Genomic DNA, 22060 nt, shown 5'->3' with positions numbered 1-22060 from the left:
TATAGTGAGAGTTCAAATGGAGAATGCTGAACCACTGCTAGCAGGGAGCTAAGGGGTTACAGCTGTCAGAACACAGGGCTAGAGTCTCTCAGGTGTCTAAACAGGGAGTGCTGAGCATTGTTTCACACACAATGATTGCAGCCTAAGTGCAGGCTGAATGAATCCATGCAGAATACACTGAAGAACAGAAGGACAAACACCCAGGTTCGTGACTAAACAATTACACGACTTCAGTAAATGCACATCTATTTTCCTATAAGTGTTCAGAAAACGTTTATTATATTGCTTATAGTAAAACACCCCCATCTTTAACCCTTTGAGTGCCAAGGGAATTTGTCCAAATAGGTGTGAAAATTGCCAAGCAAACACTTTTATTTCGTCATAATGACCTGAATGTTTACCTTATATAGGAAATATATTTTTTTCACACAATATTTTTATTGGTACTCTTTACTTAGTACGGCGCCCGTCGCGGGCATCGCGGGTACATTTATGTATGGCCGCGACGCGACCGACGCGATGCCCGCGATTTCCCATTGAAATCAATGTAAAACATGAAAATCGTGTCGGTCGCGTCGCGGCCGGCCATAAACGTACCCGCGATGCCCGCGACGCGATGCTCCCGATTTCCCATAGGAAGCAATGTTAAAAGCCGCGATGGACCCGATTTTAGTGTTAAATGCCTCAATCCACCCGATTTGGCCATAGGAATCAATGTTAAATGGGCCACAGAGCCCATTAACCCTTAAATGTCCCCCCAAATTTTTAACGCCACCCCACGATCCACGCCAACCCGAAGCGTGGCGAGCGCAGCGAGCCCGCGAGGGGCGGCGGTACGCGTCCTCCGACCTTTTCATGCCCTACTATCCACGTCGGCGTGGTGTGAGAATAGAATAGTGTGGCGAGCGCAGCGAGCCACCGAGCCCGAAGCGTGGCGAGCGCAGCGAGCCCCGCGAGGGGACGCGGATACCTTCACAGTTATACGCGTCCCCTCGCGGGCTTCACAGGTGTCCGTGGCGACACGGACACCTGTGAAGCCCGCGAGGGGACGCGTCTACCTGTGAAGGTATCCGCGTCCCATCGCGGGGCTCGCTGCGCTCGCCACGCTTCGGGCTCGGTGGCTCGCTGCGCTCGCCACACTATTCTATTCTCACACCACGCCGACGTGGATAGTAGGGCATGAAAAGGTCGGAGGACGCGTACCGCCGCCCCTCGCGGGCTCGCTGCGCTCGCCACGCTTCGGGTTGGCGTGGATCGTGGGGTGGCGTCAAAAATTGGGGGGGACATTTAAGGGTTAATTGGGCCTAATTCAGGGTTAATATGGCCAAATCGGGTCAATTGAGCCATTTAACAGTGAAATCGCGGTCAATCAGCTTTTTTAACATTGTTCCCTATGGGAAAATCGCGGTGATCGCGGTCATCGCGGGCATCGCGACCATCCAATTTTACCCGCGATGCCCGCGATGACCGCGATGACCGCGATTTTTACCCGCGATGACCACGATTTTGATCGTTGGCGCCCTTCTAGGTAAAGAGTACCTTTTTATTTGAATTTCTATAACAAATTTGAATGACGCTGGCATTTTTAGAAGATATTTAGAGCCTCTCTTACAGAGATTTTGACACTCAAAGGTTTAAGATATCCGATAAAGGTCAAAAGATGAAATTGCAGTCATTTGAGCTCCTGGGATGTCATTAGTCCTGTTGACATGTTTATGGCTTCACAAATCCACATAGTGTATTATTTGTGAACAGCGCATTTGCAAATCTGCCAATCTTTCACTGTCTGCTCTCTGAAATATTCTCCTCCAATCTTATGGGATTCTGAGGTGTGAGGTGTAACCAAGGGCATGGTAGAACTATGTAATGTAGTATGAACTCTCCCATTATTTTTAATGTAATAGTTAGGTCAGTAATAGGGATGCCAATCCCGGGGCATTTTTTCAATCCCGGGATTCGGGATTGAAAAATGCTCAATCCCGGGATTGGCTTCCCTAATAATAAAAAACACCCCGGCCGCCCGAGCGCTGGGTGGGTGGGCGGGTGTCAGGGACCGCTGGGTGGGTGGGCGGTTGTCAGGGACCGCTGGGTGGGTGGGCGGGTGGTTGTCAGGGACCACTGGGTGGGTGGGGGGGGGGTGGGTGGTTGTCAGGGACCGGTGGGTGGGGGTGGGGGGGGGTTGTCAGGGACCGCTGGGTGGGTGGTTGGTAGGGAGCGCTGGGTGCCCGTGAGCGCTGGGTGGACGGGCGGGTGGCCGGCCGTGAGTGCTGGGTGGGAGGGCGGGTGGCCGGCCGTCAGCGCTGGGTGGGTGGCCGGCCGTCAGCGCTGGGTGGGCGGGTGGCCGTCAGCGCTGGGTGGGCGGGTGGCCGTCAGCGCTGGGTGGACGGGCAGGTGGCCGGGAGCGCTGGGCGGGCGGGCAGCCGTGGATGTGCGGCTGTGCTGTGTGCCCTGCGCAGCGTGACCTCGCAGCGTGACCTCGTCACGCTGCGCACTGCGGGGTATGGGGAAGCCGGGCAGCGTCTGAGTGCTCAGACGCTGCCCGGCATTAAACTGCGCATGCGCAGTTTAATCCCGAAATCCCGGGATTGGAAATTCCATTCCCGGGATTGAAATCCCGGCGTTTTGGGGGGCCAAATCCCGGGATCCCGCCGATCCTGATCCCGGGATTGGCCACCCTAGTCAGTAATATGCAGGTACTGTAGATTATACCAGAAGATACTGGATTCTTTGTTTCCCCTGTATGTAACTGGTTACATAAGTACTGAGAACATCTGATTAGTAGTAGACCATCCTAACAGGTGATTTTTTGAAAGTCTAGATAAAGTAATTTTTCTATACCAATAAGACTTTAAGATTAAATTAATCTGATAAAATTGTGATTAAAGGATCTTGTACCCAGGTGATATTGCAGCCTTTGCTGTATCCAGATTTTGCCTCACTAACTGGTGCAGCAAGCGGCTACAGGGGGTTCTTCTGGTTGATTCGCAAGGCTGCAAATTCGCAGCCTTGCGAGTCCACCAAATCTTGCCTTGCGAATGATGATCTGCCGCCACCCATTCACAGTGTGTGGTCGTACACTCTGGCTGGCAATGGATGTGTTACATAAACACCCACATCATTCGATGGTCACCAACCATAAAATGATGTGGAAGGCACACGCACATCTAAGGTTGCTCAGAGCAACCTTAGATGTGCGTGGGCATTTTGAAGGAAGCGGGCGGGCAGCTGACATCCGGTGATGTCAACTACCTGCCCCTGGCGTCCATGTCACCGGGCGATTTTCATGGGAATGCCCTGAGTTTTCACAGGAACGCTGGGGGCATGCGAGCGTATGACCAGAATAAGGTACACAGTATGTAGTCATCACACATTCTTAATACTTTCTCCGTGAATCTGTGAAATGTTGCTATCTTGTATATGATCAGTACAGCATATGATCTGATTATTTTACAGAACCTACAGAGGAAACCGATGTGTTCCAGGATGTGTGTTGGCAAGACCTCAGTGAGGACTACATGTGCCGTCAGCCTTTGGAGGGAAGGCAAACTACTTATACAGAATGCTGCTGTTTATATGGGGAAGCATGGGGAATGCAGTGCGCTCTATGCCCAATGAAAGACTCAGGTGAGGCAACAGTGGTAATAATGTTTCATTAATAGTACAAAAATGAAATGCATGAAATGTTCCCAATTTTATGGTGTGTACACATGGGTATAATCCAGCATATCATTTTGACTTTATAGTCAAAATCGCATCAGGATCGTATGCAGATTGCACAGATTTTTTACCTTGCGCTTCCGATGCGCGCTCCCGTGACAGCACAAATTGAAACCCAGATAGACAGGGCAGCAATGACTATATAGTGCAGATCTGCACTGTGTAGTCAAAATCGCATGCATGTCGGGTGGCTTGCCGTGCAATCCGATCCCGATGCGATCTGATCGCGATGCGATCTGATTGCATGGAGATCGAATAGCCAGCCTAATTGACCGTGTGTACCCACCATTATGCAAATGAAGGTAACTGTATTATTTCAGCACAACAAGAGTAAAGCGTCTACACAATGCATATCTCCTAACTGTCCCTAATGATATAAAGCTCAAATAAGAGTGAGCAATCCATTTGCTTTACTCCAGATCCCCCATCCTAACATTATTATTATTATTATTATTATTTATTTATGTAGAAATTTTCCAAACTACTGTAGACTTTTTTTTTTTACTGGCACATGGTAAGAGTGACATGCCGTTTCCATATAATGTACTATGACCAATATATAGTACACAAATTATATAAGTATATCACAGTAGAAACTTTGAATAATATCTATAGTTAAATGTTTGATATTCACTAGGAATATGTAGTAGGCAATGATCATGTTAGTATGACTCAACATTGGGTGAATGGAAATCACGACAAAGCTTCCAGACAAACAGCCCTGTTCTGCCGAGCGTGATGTATAAGGAGTGGTCATGTGTACACAGGTCAAGGATCTTCTTAATGACTTCTTAAATTAGTCAAATTTTTATTTTCTGAACTATTAGTGGCCTCTAGAAATATCATTGTTTTATCGTTCTCCAGATGTGTATATATATATATATATATATATAGCATCTATATATATATATATATATATATATATATATATATATACTGTATAAACTAAACAGTTCTATAATGGATATATTTTCTCTATGGAGGAATAAGTGGTTGCATTGGCATTCAGACCAGCTTTTACACCTTGAAGCCACAGGATCATACGTATATATCCTGGAGATTTTCCAGCACTTGATAGCCATCAGTAATATTTACTGTTTCCATAATAACTAATCGTGGTTTCTGGTTGCAAGATTTATATTCTACATTTGAGACAAGGGCGTAATGTCTCCACAGTAGAAGATCATTTGTCTTCCTGAAAAGTGTAGATAAAACCATACAAGTGTTAGCTTAGACAGGAGGAGAGCACACAGAAGTCATTGCGAAACAGAAAACCCAAATAGTCAGACTCCCTCTAACCGGATCATTGCTTAAAAGCTAACTGATGCAGCTCCCAGACACAAGGAAGGATGTGTGGCTGTCTGATCAGAGTTGCAGTCATCTGGAAAGCAGGCTATAAATTGTCCTTAAAAACAACTCGGTTGTAAATTCTCATTTTGACTTTACACTTAAATTGTTACCCATCATTCAGAAGCCTAAGTCTGTTTCTCATTTAATTTAGATTTTTAAGACACATATGCAGGAACCAAATACGTGTACAGGACAACAGAAACTCTGCATTTCATTGGTAAAAAAAAATAAGCAACTAGTGGAAGGCAAACTGTGCACCTGTGTAACCACACACATTAATTACTTCATGATTTAGAATCAGAATCAGAATCAGCTTTATTGGCCAGGTATACTTGCATATACTAGGAATTTGTTTTCGGTTTGCTGTGCAGCAGCCAGGTGGGAAACAAGTAAACAGCATACAGTATAAACAATACATATAAATATAAACAATATAAACAGGTGGGGGAACATGTACAGTCATATCGAAAGTTATTCCAAAGGGACACCGTGTTAGATTATGTGCAAAGGTTTATGGCGCGACTAGTCAGTGAGGTGTTCATGAGTTCACGTGTCAACAGGTGAACCGCTTGAGGAAAGAAACCCTTCATAGTGTGACCTTTTAAGGGACCTATACTGTACATCTGCGATTGATTGCCACACTTCCCCGATGCCCAACCAATGGATCACTGATCATCAATTGGCAGATCAGGAAATCGCCCTGCTAGTGTGTAGCCAGCATTACTGTGGTTTTTACCCTTACATAGTTGAAGTTGAGTGTATGTTGTATAATAACATTTTATTTCTGTTTATTTTTTACTTTTACTGACCAGCGGTTTTGATTGGCAGTATTTGTGAAAACAGCTATAACCAGTTTTCATATATTGAGACAAGCAATAGTACAAGGATAGAAGGAAATAGTACAAGGGATCTTTAACTACGTCTCAACTCCTTAAACATCCTAGCAACTGATGTGTGACCTTGTATATGCATGAAGTTTAACACTTACTTAACTTACTTAGCTAAACCTGAAATACTCGGAGACTTAGGTTTGGCAGTATTTATTTATAATTGAAGCACTTTAAACTAATTAATTTGATTATAATTAATTAATGGTGGCAAAGAAAGAACGGCTGATTATTTAAGCTCCACCCACAATTTATCCTACGTAATCAACCAATACCCTAACAACAATTGGTATCCGCTCAGCCTTCTACATTGACTACTCACCTGTCCGGGTGGTGTCGCAGTCCTCGACCGGGTGATCCAGCAAAGGCCTATAGTCAACGAAGGTGAGCGCACCGAAAACAACTATATACACCAAATCATCATTTAATGGAGACCTTAAATCAATTAACCTGACGTTCTTTCCAGCCAGACAGTCAACGCAATTAAACACCCAAAAATTGTATGTAAAATGATACACACTGCGCTGTCAATCAGAACTATGGTGGGAACGTTTGGTAATATGATACAATAAAATAAAAATATATATAAGGCACACCAAGCACAATGAGTAGAGGACACGCTGTAATTGAATGTAAAAAGCTCTTTATATATATATATATAGACAAAAATTAAATATAAGAATATGGTGGGTAATAAACTAAAATTGGAATATAACTAACATTTAAACACATACATATAGGACCACAAATAATATGCTAAGATTGGAGGTGGGTAATAAACTAAAATTGGAATATAATTAACATCTATACACATACATATAGGACCACAAATAATATACTAAGATTGGAGGTGGGCAAACAACTAAAATTGGAGTATAATGGACACAATTGCATATATTAATACACAGTAAAAATTACTAATATATATAATATATTCCAATCAGAACACCTTTTTTCTAAATTTACTTATAAAGAGTTTTTTTATTAATTGCATACCCTTTACCAATCAGCGCCGGGGCTCTTAGGAGATTGGGTTGTCCCCTCTCTCTTAGGAATACAAACCTCCGCAATTAAACACCCACCCACAATTTAAGTAAAAAGGGAATGGACGGTGGGAAACAGGAAAAAGAGGAAGATCCTCCTCTTCCTGCAGCTAATATCCCCAGCTTACTTCGCCATCCCTGCATCCTTATTGGATGCCGAGTCACATGCTTCCCTAAGGCTTACACAGCCTTGGATGTTAAACCCACTACATGCCTAATGCAGTCATTCCGTTATTCATCTCACTCCAGTCACTAATAGGCACTAGGCATCCTGTTTTGATGACAGTGGTCCAAACAGGACAGTGGTCTGCAGCCGTGGTACTGTAATTATGCAGCATCAATAGTTGCAATTGTACGTGTCCTCAATGCGTTTATCATTGCAGATAATATATTCGAGTTACCTGTATATACTTGCCCCCACCCCTTTTTTTTGCTGGTAATACTTATCTAACTTTTATATGGAAAATGGAAATTTTTAAATATAGAGTAAAAAAAAAGTGTGACCTCCCTTAAGACCTTGCCGATATTTGGGAGTCAGATACAGTCTACAAGTCTTGTTTGCATTCCCCAGACAGTACTTGTGCTAAAACTGATTAATCTCTTTAAGACATAAATAAAATTAAAGTTTGTCAGAAGTGTTGCAGTCATATTTTTAATGACTCAGCTGCTGTACTGGCACAGACAGCCTGGGGGTAAGTCATATTTCATATAGGATTTTACTGCAAAGAAGCAAAGGGAGAGACACGCTTTTCTAGTTGCATGAAATGAGATGTGTACTGTTACATTTTAAGTTCTCCGTCTTAGTTATCATGTTTTTGTTTCTCATTAATATTTGGACATTTATGGTCGTTTACTCAGTATGAGTGGGATGTACTAAGCATCACTTCCACAATGTGGTACATTCTTTTACTTACTGCCTGCCTACTAATCACATATGTATTTACATACAGTATGCAAATATTATCGTAAAGAACAGCTATCCCTATATAAGAGGCGGCCCTTGCGATCACACAAGACTTTAGAGCCCTTCTCTGCATGAACGACCCTGGGACCACGTTTCCCACAATATCCATGCTCTGGAACGCATTGCATTCTGTAGCTTGGTACATATGAAAATTTGTAGTCAATGTCCAAAAACGGACGTTTTGGGGGTTTTGCCACATTTTAGCTTTAGTACATTTCACCCATAGACTCTAATATTGTATACAATTTTAATTAAAATATGTTGACTGTGGAAAATGTATTGTTTTATTTTCAATTCAATTTCAATTCTAAGGTTTGATATGTTGACTATATGTATTCTGTACCTGCCTTTTTTTTTTATTGAAAATTATTTATAAAAAAAAAAAATTATAAATGAAAATACATTTATTTAAAAAAAAAAGTGTTGCACATACCAGTTGGTCCATGGTTTTGGTTTGAAGGGTTAGAGGTCCTACAAAAAGATGATTTAGAAAATCATGTTTCACTCTAAGCTAATATATGTTTCATTATGTTTTTGTTTTTCTAAATATGCAGAGGATTATGCAGATCTGTGCAACCTTCGAGTGCCAAGATTCAGGCAGCCCTATGGAGAAGATGCTCTTCATTTTTCTGAAGACTATAATCCACGGCCTGATCCCTACAACCTTCCAGATCGTAAGTCTCTATTTCCCTGTCTATATGTAGATGATCTTCTAGCAGCTACACCAAACTATTGCTATATGGATAGTTATCTGCCATCTCAGTAATGTACTGTAGTGTTAATAGTCTGTGTGTCTAATTTAAACACTTTGGGGGTCGATTCTAATAACCCTGAAGGGTGCGGATGATTCACAGGGTGCGGATCATCACAACACCGGGCACACTTTACGGCAGGCTGAATTAGCTGAAAAGTGCTCACAACTCCATAGGGGCAGAGCCGAATTTCCCATTAGGCACGTGAGGCACCGGCCTAGGGGCGGCACATGTTTGGGGGCGGCACTTGGATGCCTGTGATAGTACTGTCAGCCCAAAATGTACCAATAACTGCAAAATATCCACTGTACTGTACTATATTCCATCTTAAATAGAGTGTAAATGGATAGGACATGCAGATACTGCCCCTATAAACTGTCCTACTTAGTAAACATTATTGTTGTGCCTAGGGGTGCCCTCCTCCCTAAATCCGCCCCTGCATAGGGGTGCAAGCAAATTTGAGTGAATTCGGCCCTGCGAAGGGTGCGAGTTAGGGTTAATTCAGGTGCCGTTTTCAGAATGAAACTCGCACCCTACGGGGTTAATAGAATCGACCCCTTTAAATGCAAGACTAATGACAACACTAGAAGACGAGTAGAGAAAGGTAATCATCAGGGCTGGCGCCACCACTAGGCAAGGTTAGGCAATTACATTTTTTATCAAATGATAAAGGAACTAGGCGCTGGTATGAGTTGCCTCTTTTACACAAGGAGCTGCTGCTTGGATAAGGTCTATAGTTGACCTTAAAGGGAAACATACACAATATATACACAAGGAAGCAGCGCTAATAATTTTATACCATAAATTATTAAAAATAATAATGTAAATGGGATTGCCTGCAAAATATAACAATTTATTCAATACATAGTACAATATTTTAAAAACAATTTGGGCAGTGAGCAGTTGTGGTGTTGACCTGAATGGGATTGGAGGAGTCTTTAAGGTATACAAGTCCTCTTTTAGGCTTTAATTTACTGGGTTAGCAACTTATTTTATCGCACCAATTGAGGGATTTTTCCAGGATGGGTCCAGAGTTCTCACTAGGATGCGGGTGTGCAATGATGGTATGAGGCCGCTGGAGGATGATCACGGACCTTGTGGGGCTTCCCAAAACTTGGTGTGAAGTAGATGGTTGCTGTGCCAAACGATATCCAGTTTGTTGATAGCCAAATGAGGTAGATGTTTCCAAAACCAGCAAAATTTAGGTGGATCTTTCAAAGTGGAGTTGCTCCAATCAGGGGTCTTTTCAATTTGCCACCAGAGTACTGCTCACTGTGCCACCGACGCGTTTCACTGGACTCTGTCAGCTTTTTCACCTTTTTCACCCGCTCCCCTCCCCCCACCCAGCTACTCGGTGACACAGTCCGAGCTGGATGGTGGCAGTGATTTTTTTTACAAGGTGGTGCTTCCCCCCTCTATGGGGGGGTTTCATCCTCTGGATGGTGGCAGTAATTATTTTTACAAGGTGGTGGGGGGGGGATGTCACTGGCAGTCATTTTTTTACAAGGTGGTGCTTCCTCCCTCTATGGGGGGTTTCATCCTCTGGATGATGGCAGTAATTATTTTTACAAGGTGGTGGTAGGGGGGGGAGTGTCCCTGGCAGTATGTTTTTTACAAGGTGGTGTTTCCTTGTCACTGCAGTGCAATCAATGCATTAAGACCAGGTAACAAGAGCAGATGATGTTACTCTCTCCCAGGTGACAACCCCTCCTCCCTCTATGGGGAGGGGGGGGGGGTATCCTGTTTGCCTAGGGCGCCTAGATGCCTTGCACCGGCCCTGGTAATCATATAACAGAAAGGGTAGCGGACAAGTAAAATAGTCCCCCATCAGAGTTGTTGGAGGCTAAGTCATTAGATCATAACAAAAGCATATTTACGAGGGCAGTTGCCCCAGAGATAAGATCTATGGTATACACTATGGACCTTATTGTGGTCCATTCGTAGGACCGCATGCATTCCCATGCTAATGCGGCCATGACCAGATGTCAGCTACCCACCCATTTCCGACCGAACATGCACGCATATGTAAGGTTGCTCAGAGCAACCTTACATATGCGTGCACCTTCCACATAATTCGATGACCGAGCGTAGCGAGGCACCGGGCCCAAAGCAGGGCAGGCATGCCCATGCGAGGTGACGCAGTGGTATGTTTTAGTGTTAATGTTGACTGTGTCGACATAAGGGTAAAAAAAAGAAATAAAGATAATAATAATTATAAAAAAATGTGGACTTTTTCACTATCGACCTTACTCATGTTGACCTAATGACCCTGTCGACCTTACCCATGTCGACCTAATGACCCTGACGACCTTATGACCCTGTTGACCTAGACTCATGTTGACCTTCCTGCATGTCGACCTAGACACATGTTGACCTAAATGCATATCGACCTAATGGTGTTGACCTAACAACTTGCTGGTGACGACTGATCCACACCCTGTGGAATTATGCCACCTTAATGGCGAAGTCGGTTTCTCTCAATTCTTATATGGCTGTAGTACAATCTGAAAAGGTGATTGGGTTGGGCAATTAGTGGCAATTTGACCGTAGATGGTTTTTAAATATGTGAGTCCCGTATTTAGATTTTCTTCATAAACCTTCGGGTACAGAATGTGAGATTTACCACGGGCGTCACCAGTAGTGATGGTGTCCCAGCTTCAGGCACCACTGGCTGTTTATGCTGGGAGCCCGTCTGCTGCACGGCAGCAGGTAGGTACCAATGAGTAGGTACTGATGATTACTATTTGATTTTTTAGTTATGTAGCAATTAACACCAAATAATCATGTGCATTGTTCCTAGATTTAATCACTATGATTATTCAGTTTATAGTTACAGTGTCTTGTTTACAGAATGTGTAACTATGTTGTATCATTCATAACATATAGTAGCAAACTGATTCCTCTGGCACAAGTGTAGTTAAGTATTCCAATGATATATCAGTGCCCACTCCAGGGCCGGTGAGCGCCCCAGGCAAGTCGGGGGGTGGTACCTGTGGAAAAAACTTGCGGCCCCGGCATCCCTGCAGTGCAGGAGCGGTAAGGGGTGTCCGTGCGGCAGTGGTACCTGCGGCGCCGTCATGTGTATAAAGCTGGCTGCGGCCGGCGGGGTCCCTGCAGTGAATAGAAAATAACTAGCGCTTCCCGCGCCGCCGCGCGCATAGTGCTAGTTATTTTCTATTCACTGCAGGGACCCCGCCAGCCGCAGCCAGCTTTATACACATGACGTCGCCCCAGGTACCACTGTCGCACGGACACCCCTGACTGCTCCAGCAAGTTTTTTACACAGTTCGCTGGGGGTGAGGGGAGAACTGCCGCCCTCCAGGTGCCGGCGCCCTAGGCAAATGCCTAGAGCTGCCTAGTGGTGGCGCCGGCCCTGGCCCACTCAGGTGCAAGAATACATGTAAAACACATTTAATTAATTAAAATCAGTGGTTATGAGCCCATTAGCAAGTAGTATGAGTCACTGGCTTACATTGGCTTGTGGTGGGCAGTGCTCTGAAAGAGTACTTGTATTCTTGTGCCACAAACTCAGTGTTCAAGGTGCCTGCTATGTGGATGTGGAAATTCCATGTGATTCATGGACGTTTAAAGCACCGATGTGAATTGTAGTGTAAGATCTGCTGGAGAAGCCACTGGACCTACATATAGGCTTTTAGAGGGGTGCCGGACGGCTCCCCGACAGTCGTGATTCCGACAGTCATTACTCTGACGTCGGAATCCCAACTGCTCCCTCGTGGGGGTCCACGACCCCCATAGAGGGAGAATAAAATAGGTGGCAAGCTGCGTGCCCGCAGCGTGGCAAGCACAGCGAGCCCGCAAGGGGCTTCATTGCGCTCCCCACGCTGTGGGATTCCGACGTCTGACTAATGATTGTTGGAATCCCGACTGTCGGACAAATATACCACACCCTTTTAGAGATCTCTGGGCGAGTGGTGCAACATCAGGAAGACACCATTAAGCCTTATAGAGCCCTGCAGGAATGAAGGGTAGTATTAGGAAGTGACTATAAAGGCTAACAGGCATTTCTGAGAGTGTGTGGTGCTTAAGTACCATCTAGAAGCCACCATAATGGCTTCCAGAGCTCTCCAGAAGTAGTGGTTCTTCAGTTACAGCAGGAAACCACTATAAAGGCTTACAGAACTCTGTGGGAGTGACTGGTCTTTCAGTTACATCAGGAAGACACCATAAAGCCTTACAGAGCTCTGCAGGAATGAATGGTACATTAGGAAATGACCATTTCAGGAGTGAGTGGTTCTTCACATACAACATACTGTAACACCAGGAAGCCATCTTAAAGGCTTACAGAGTTCTGAGAGAGTGTTGTCCTTAAGTAAAATTTGAAAGCCACCTTAAAGGCTTATGGAACTATCTGGGAGAGAGAGAGAGTGGTCCTTCAGTAACACCAGGAAGCCATCTTACAGGCTTACAGAGCTCTCTGAGAGAGTGTTGTCCTTCAGTAACATTTGGAAGCCACCTTAAAGGCTTACATAACTATCTGGGAGAGAGAGAGAAGGGTCTTTCAGTAACACCAGGAAGTCATCTTACAGGCTTACAAAGCTCTCTGAGAGAGTGTTGTCCTTCAGTAACATTTGGAAGCCACCTTAAAGGCTTACATAACTATCTGGGAGAGAGAGAGAAGGGTCTTTCAGTAACACCAGGAAGCCATCTTACAGGCTTACAGAGCTCTCTGAGAGAGTGTTGTCCTTCAGTAACATTTGGAAGCCACCTTAAAGGCTTACATAACTATCTGGGAGACGGAGAGAAGGGTCCTTCAGTAACACCAGGAAGCCATCTTACAGGCTTACAGAGCTCTCTGAGAGAGTGTTGTCCTTCAGTAACATTTGGAAGCTACCTAAAAGGGTTACAGAATAGTCCTTCAGTAACATTAGGAAGCCACAGGTGCAGCAACATAACTACAGCTCAAGATATCTAATTTGTCAAATCACATGGACCCCATAAAGTACTGTTATGTATCATAAATTTGATATAGTCTAATATAAACCCAGAAAACATATTTAATATAGTACAGTACATTCCTGGCCAGAGCTTTTTTTATTTCAGCAAAGCAGCTTTTGCATCCCTTATGAATTGTTAATCCTTACTTATTATTTACAGCAAAAGAAAACATTATGTAGAGCTATGTCGGCCAGTAATCGAAACAGGAAAGATATGCATGGGATTCATCCAGCATCACATGGGGTGTGTATTTTGCTGGCAGTTTAACAAGAGCACAGTCCCCAATGTGATGTGTGGAATTGCAGATTAATAAATCATGGCTATAAAGTATGTAAATACCTCTGCAGCGTTTCTTGTTCAGCCCTCAGTAACACACAACAGAATACGTTTCTGGGATATGATGAATCTTGTGCTGTTTTACCCTGGGACAGATTAGTTTCACCAAGCTTTATTTATCTACTTTTCATAACCCAGGGACAAAAATAATTGTAAAAAGGCCTATGTACCTGAGAAAGGCCATAACCCCACACATGTGGTTAGGTTGATATACTCTAATAAACAGGATTCAGCTGCATAGTGGCTTCATAGTTGGCAATGTTTTAATGTAATTTCCAGGCACCGTAAGCAGACTGATGATACCATACCGCCTTAATATGACTGGACCGTTGGAAAGGATCATAATCCTATTTAATTTTCACATTATTATTTACTTAATCTTGTGGAACAAGATTAAGTAACTCGGTAGAAAAAAATATTGCCTGGGGCATATCAAAACAAGCTGAGCATTACATGTTCGTTACAAATTGTATTACTCAATGTATATTTTTACATGGAAATAGAAGTGTCAATGCAGCAAGTTACACAATGTGCATTATATATATATATATATATATATATATATATATATATATATATATATATATATATATATGTTATTTCCTGGAAGAACTTAATAAAGGTTATTGCTTTCATTTTCATTCCAAATAAATACTATTTAGTTGCTTTGGTCCCAAACCACTCTCTTAGCCAGATTTTGACATGATGTGGTAATTAATATAGGCTTTCCAAGCCCACGTGTTTCCCACATGCACCTTATAAGGCCCATCTGCCCCCCCCCCCCCCCCCCACACACACACACTTGTACATCCTGATCCATATGCCCAATATTGTGCACCCTTGATTTGTATTGCTCCCCTCTGCATACCTTCCAACTGCTTTTCGTGGGACAATGCTGCATCCCGTGCAGGGCCAACAGTGTCCCGTGGGGGGTGGGAGCAGCAGGAAATAGATGCTATAGTAGAGATGATATAGTATCTATAGTAACTTTTCAGAGAGACAGAGGGGCTGGGGCATGGATAGCAGCTTACAAAGCGCTGGCCATACCCCTGTAGTCACGGAAAACCTCCGTGACTACAGGCCACCATCACCGCCAGGCCACGTCTCATTTGACATCTGCCCTGGCCTTTTTTCGGGCGCACACGGCCACGCCAGGGCCCTGATCCTCAAGTTGCAGGTGTCGGGAGGTATGCATCTGTATATTCTTTATTGTGTTCTTTATATAATGCTAAAACTGATATTTTCCGGCATTAATCCCTATGAGAATGCCTTAGTTAATATGGCAACTGCCAATAATGGGGACATATCCTTCCAAAAAAAAATAGCCACTGTAATCAATGTTGTATATATGGAGATATAGAATACTGAGGCTATATATATTATATGTCTGTAGGATACTGCTTAAAGCCCGGCACTCCCACTAAGCAGCAGTGACAATTGGCTAATGAATTGCCAGTTAGGACTGCTATATATACACACCAAGGTCCATGAGCGGACACACCCACTGACAAAGTCTGTTACGTCGAAACGCATTTGAAAGAGCTTAAGGACACGCACTTTTTTTGTTATTTTTGTTATAACACATGTACTTATGTGAGTGCTATTTGTCTAGTAAAGTTTGTCTTTTTAACTACAAAATACTACACAATTGTCACTATTGTGAGCCTCCTCCTTTTTGCATGTGTATATATATATATATATATATATATATATATATATAAGAAAAGGGTTTTTGACTCTGAGTTGCGCTGGGTTGTGTGTGCAGCACCACCAAAATTCCTCCTGTTAGTGAGGAACAGTGTAGTAATCAGGGAAGTGGGGGGTGATTGGGGTGCGCTACCTAGTATAGAAACTGTACCTCCCAATAAAACATTACAATTTCAAAACAGAATACACATTTCTGAAATAGTGTTCTTGTATTTGAGGATGTTCCCAATGAATAAGCTCAGTCCATCTCTGGGTAAATAGTTCTTTTATTGGTGAAGTAACCAATAAAAGAACTATTTACCCAGAGATGGACTGAGCTTATTCATTGGGAACATCCTCAAATACAAGAACACTATTTCAGAAATGTGTATTCTGTTTTGAAATTGTAATGTTTTATTGGGAGGTACAGTTTCTATACTAGGTAGCGCACCCCAATCACCCCCCACTTCCCATATATATATATATATATATATATATATATATATATATATATATATATATATATATATATATATATTTTGTATATGGGGGTGTTCCTGCAGTAAATCAATGAATTAGATTCTTGCAAATTGTAATGCACACAGTATATATGCTTAAGTACAGTAGTCCTAGTCACTGTTCAATGGAGTTATGCTGCCCTCTGCTGGCTGATAGATATTTTATATTTTTCTGTTTCTACCATAAGTGTGGGAGGATGAAAGTTAACCATGCCACCCGAGTGACACACACATGTATGATTATGTATCTTTAGCCCTACATATTTGATGCTGTGTTTGTGGGTTTTTAATATTGCACTTTGGCATAGATTCACGTTGACACTACATGCTACTACTACTAATACTAAATTAATTATAAATAAAAAATAATATACTGCATAAAATTAAATGCAAATGTATATATCAATATTGTCTGATTGCATATTTAATTGAAACAGTTGGGGCGTATACAAGTAGGCAGGGACTGAGCTGGAGGGCGCGAGCTGAAATAAGCATTGAGTAAGCTTTGAGGTTGAGTGTGAGTTTGTAACTGATCAGCCATTGAATTTGAGTCTAACTTGTCACACTATCATATCAAGTAAATGATTGTCCTTAATACAGTAACTAACTGCACTTCTTCAACTATTGTTGAACTGCAGCTGCCAGCTTGCCCTGGTAGCCGTAAAGATGCCCATACAGGGTACCATGGTGCAGGCATCCCATCGCATAGCACATAAAGTCTCTGCAGCCTGTGCTTTATGAACTAGGTCCTGATCGCATTGCATCCCGTGCAAATCACATTTGCAAATGCGATCTAGTTCAATAATTGTACCGTGTATGGGCACCTTAAGCTGTGTTCTGTATACATTTTATGACATCTGGAAAGCTGCAGGTTGCCTGTGTTAGTTGTTGCCTATTGGTCTTGATTTGATGTGCTTTAGTTTTAACCCATTCATAAGGTTTGATCATATGCTATTCTTGCAGGCCATGGAAGTGAGAAGTATGAGGAGCTGCAAGCTGAGGAATGTGGGATCCTGAACGGATGTGAAAATGGTAGATGTGTGCGAGTACAGGAAGGGTACACATGCGATTGCTTTGATGGATACCACCTGGACATGATGAAAATGACTTGTGTTGGTGAGAAATACACACACTTGTAACATTTAATGACCCCCATGAACAATTTCTGTGCCACCAGATAAACCTGTATTTTGGTAGTTTTCTGAAGACCCTCACTACAACCCATCTAATAGCAGAATATACTGTATAGCATACATTGCAATTCCGTCATCACAGGCCTTCTCTTAAACTAGCTTTCACCCCTAATAACTATTTAGAACCCAGTGGCTAATCCAATCCTACTATATTACTCTGCTTGGTCAGTCCTACAGTTACTTCTCGGTCAGTTCTACTGTTACTCTGCTTTGTCTGTTCCTACTATTACTCTGCTCGTCAGTTCTACTGTTACTCTGGGTAGATTAATACTAGGAACCAATGGAGCAGAGTAACAGTAGAACTGACTGAGCAGAGTAACAGTAGAACTGACCGAGCAGAGTAATAGTAGGAACAGACAAAGCAGAGTAACAGTAGAACTGATCGAAATGAGTAATAGTAGAACTGACCAAGAGGAGTAATAGTAGAACTGACTGGGCAAAGTAATAGTAGGAGCCGAGTAACAGCAGGAAGCAACCAAGCAGAATACTAGTAGAACTGACTGGGCAGAGTAATAGTAGAAACCAACAGATCAGAGTTATGCAGAACTGACTGGGTAGAGTAATACCAGGAATGGAGCAGTCAGTTCTGCTATTATACTGCTCTGTCAGTTCTACTAATACCCCTGCTTGATGGGTTCCTACTGTTACTGTGCTCGGTCAGTTCTACTGTTACTCTGCTTGGTGTGTTCCTACTGTTGCTCTACTTGGTTAGTTGTGCTGTTATGCTGCTCTGTCAGTTCCTATTATAACTCTGCTTGGTCAGTTCTCCTGTTACTCTGTCCGGTCAGTTCCTACATAAGTTGCCTCTATTTTTCACACTCCATTATACATTGGGTATGGGTTATTTGTTCGACCCTATGTAGGTCGACATTGGAAGAAAAATTAGCACATATCGTACAGTGTGTATACAGCTTGCAATTCCGATGCCTTCATCCATGGGATCAGCATCGCAAGAAAAAACAGACTGTGGAGGCAAGCCAATTTTGACTATATTGTATACAGTCTAGTGTTCTACTATAGTCAAAATCTCAAGTAAATATAGTCAATATTGTTCTGGGCTCCGTAGAGTTCAAGTGAAATTGCATAGTCAAAATCGTACATAGCCAAAATCTCACCATGTATGCACTGTTAGTGAAACGTCTTTATTTGTGACCTTCAGGCTTTCTCGAGATCCTCCATGTTTGACAACATTGTACAGTGTATTGGAATTTAGTCTGCAAGTAAAATACTCACGAGACAGGATCTAATGACATGTAAATAAATAACATATAAATGATAACATTTACCATGAAACACAGATAAATGGTCTACTGTGCATTGCTGGACCTACTGTACCAAGATCCTCAATTAATTTAGTTGTAGATAGTAATACATCCCATACAGTATAATATTACAAATGTCTTACAAGAATAGATCTCAATGTTATATTTGGGAGGGGGGTATTCAATCTGGGGGTCACGGCTGTCGAGCTGGCCCGACAGCCGTGACCCTGTCCCGTTCTCGGTCTGCTCGGTAGAGATATCGCAGACGGGATTCAATGTCCCACCTGCAGTGGGACGAGAAGGGGGCGTGGCTGCGAGCTTCAGTGGGAGCTCGTCACTTCCCAGCCAATCTCCGCAGAACGAGTCTGACTGCTTGTGAAGTCGGGCTCGTTCTGCCGAGATACCCTGTTCAATGCTGTTAGGGTGATTGAATACCCCTCTTAATGTATTTGTAGAAGGAAAAAATAGCCCTACTGTATATAGCTAATGGCTTTGCCTATTCTTTCCTGTAGATGTCAATGAATGCAATGAGCTGAACAGCAGGATGTCTCTCTGCAAGAATGCCAAATGTATAAACACAGAGGGCTCATACAAGTGTGTGTGTCTGCCTGGCTACAGACCATCAGATAAACCCAACTACTGCACAGCATTAAACTCAGAGAGAGATGACAGTGAACTGGAGTAGAACGGAAGTGACTCCAATTTCTCAGCCCATATACTCTGCACTGTATAAAGGAAAGGAAGATGTGTATGTTACTTGAGATGAAGGTGGAACATAACCTCTAAAGATGGTTTTGTTGGAAACAACACTAACTCTTGTATCTGGAAGTGGAATGTGATGTTTGACTTAACACTTTTTACAGACCAAACGGACACATTTTCTCTAATGGAAGAAACCACCCAAGTATATAGTCTGATCTTGCATAAGTTCATTGGAAAATAGACAGAAGAAATGTTATTTTAAGCTGGTTATTATTATTTTGTACTATTGCTTTATTAACTTGGCATTTTATTAGAGGTGGGAGCATTTTATAACACTTTTTGACGATGCAGCACGTTGGATACTGTATCATTTCAGAACTATTGAGATGAGAACTTGTTTTATTTTTTGGAGCAAATATCTTGTAGGGCAATTTTTCTATGGACTCTTTCACAATTGTATGCTCTTTTTTTTGTCTGGAAATATTGTTCAGTGACTTTTATTAACTTTCGTCTGTCCTGTGGAGCAGACATCCTTTTGTTTTTATTCTTAAATTTTGTACGTCTTGGCTGGAAAATCATATTGATTTTTCTTTTTTTTTTTATACTCTATTATGTCTTTTACTGCACTTAAATTCTTCAGACCTTTTCTTGCCAAGTCTCAGAGCTGCTGGACAACCATCGCATCCCTTCATGTACATTAAATTAGATATTACGTTTCCATGTCCAAAACTTTAATTTGTAAATTGAATTCGGTAAAAACATCTTGTTTCAGTTTCTTAACATATTAAAGCTGTATATTAAAACTCAGTAATAAAAAAAACACTTTATTTTTATTTTTGGATGACATTCATGTATGATCAGATTTATATAGCGATAAATAACAGGTCAGGTTACAAATGTATTCCATATAAAGTATACATTCGGAAGTATTTTCATAAGAATTTCTCTATACATGTTTTTTTGCTATACATATTTCTATGTTAATTCTGTAGGTCTTGAGCAGGGGTTCTCAAACTCGGTTCTCAACACAGTTCACGTTTTCAGGTCACGCAGCAGGTGCACAGGTGCATTCATTACTCATAGACCAGTGGCGTAACTATAGCGCTGCAGACCCCCAGCGATGGCAGGGAGACGCTGACTTAGTGTGGGCGCCGGGAGTCTGCACGCGCTGTTGTTACGCACCCCTCTACCCCCCGGCACACTGCCCGTACCCGGGCAGCGTGAAGCAACAGCGCCGCAGTGTCCGGGAACCGAAGCCCTGAGAGCGGACACTGTGGACGGAGACAGCGGCGGCCGAGGCCGCTGATTGGCTGAGAGAGAGCACACACAGCCAATCAGCGGCCTATCTTTTGAATTGTCAAACTCTGCAGCCTCTGTACGTCCTCAGTGTCCGCTCTCAGCGCTTCAGTTCCCAGACACTGCGGACGCCGCATCAGGTCCCCTGGCACCCTTCTGTTCCCTCTGCCGCCGGGGGGTGCCGAGGAGGCATCATCTTCCGGCAGGGGGCGCATTATTTCTTGTTACGCCACTGTTATAGACACATTTTAAAAGATCCACAGGTGGAGCTAATTATTTCACTTGTGATTCTGGGGTAGATTTATTAAGCTCAGTGAAGTGATAAAGTGTCTGATTTTTATCACCGACTAATCAGCTCATAACTGTCATTTTTCAAACCAAGCCTGTAACTTCACAATTAGGAGCTGATTGGCCAGTGATAAACACCAGACACTTTATCACTTCACCAAGCTTAATAAATCTGCCCCTCTGTGAGGAGACCTGCAAAACATGCACTGTGTGGGGTCCTGAGGACCGACCTTGAGAACCTGTGGTTCCGTTAGATAATGGAAAGAGGTTTTATATGATTTATCCAGCAATGAAATTGTTTGTGGATACTGGGGTAAGTATAGAAGAATTACTCAATTGGAGTGTGTTGCCAATAGCAGTGACTTGTTTTCAGTTGTTAAATATCTAATTGTTTGCTATGTGTTATGAAGGGTCAGTTCACAAGCACAACCCACGATTAAATGTGAGTGATGCCACAATGTCACAAGTTAACATGTTTGACAATCTAGGGTTAGCAAATACTTGTACTGTTTGGAGAACTGAATAAAGGACAGTGATCTCCATGCCATTGACCTACATTGAGTGGAATAAGGGTGCATGTACTATGGCATCATAAACTCACACTGGGGCAGATGTATTAAGCCTGGTAAAGTGATAAATTCTTTATAAAGCAGTAATAAAGTGGAAGGTGATAGCGCACCAGCCAATCAGCTGTGCTAAGTTAGGAATTGATTGGCTGGTGCATTATCACCACTACAGTATATCACTTTGCCAGTCTTAATACATCTGCCCCACTGTTCCTAAATGCAGGTACAGGCAGGAGCGGGTATAGAGACATTGGAAACAATGGGTTCCAATGTCATCTCCTTGTATATGAGTGTTTGTTGTGCTTTCTATAAATATGTATTTGAAAAAGCTGCTGTTTGCAGCGAAACGCGTTGGCCCAGGCTGCAATTTGCCCCTTGAATACGCTGCTCCTCACCATCACCATCCACTACCCACAACCAACTGGAGATCCTAAAGCTGCGAAACATCACCGGCACACCTGACCTGGAGTGAGGCACTCTCCTTTTGAAGGCAAGCCGCCTATCTAATACCCACCCAGTGTCACCCAGCGGACGTCTCGACCTA

General features: G+C 42.9%; 1 protein-coding gene across 3 annotated transcripts in view; it reads left to right on the top strand.

Moving 5' to 3' along the window:
* LTBP1 (latent transforming growth factor beta binding protein 1) overlaps positions 1-20199 on the top strand; it is a 350064-nt gene extending 329865 nt beyond the window's left edge. For all 3 annotated transcript variants that reach the window (XM_083176114.1, XM_083176113.1, XM_083176112.1), the window contains 4 exons: positions 3454-3624; positions 8516-8635; positions 17173-17325; positions 19177-20199. In XM_083176114.1, coding sequence (XP_083032240.1) covers positions 3454-3624; positions 8516-8635; positions 17173-17325; positions 19177-19349 — 617 coding nt within the window. In that variant the 3' untranslated portion in view covers positions 19350-20199. The remainder of the gene's footprint in view (positions 1-3453; positions 3625-8515; positions 8636-17172; positions 17326-19176) is intronic.
* The last annotated feature ends 1861 nt before the right edge of the window (positions 20200-22060 follow it).

Source organism: Crinia signifera, chromosome 3 (assembly GCF_055691185.1).
Source record: "Crinia signifera chromosome 3, ASM5569118v1, whole genome shotgun sequence".
Lineage (NCBI taxonomy): Eukaryota > Metazoa > Chordata > Amphibia > Anura > Myobatrachidae > Crinia > Crinia signifera.
This window is presented reverse-complemented; position numbering and strand designations above follow the sequence as displayed.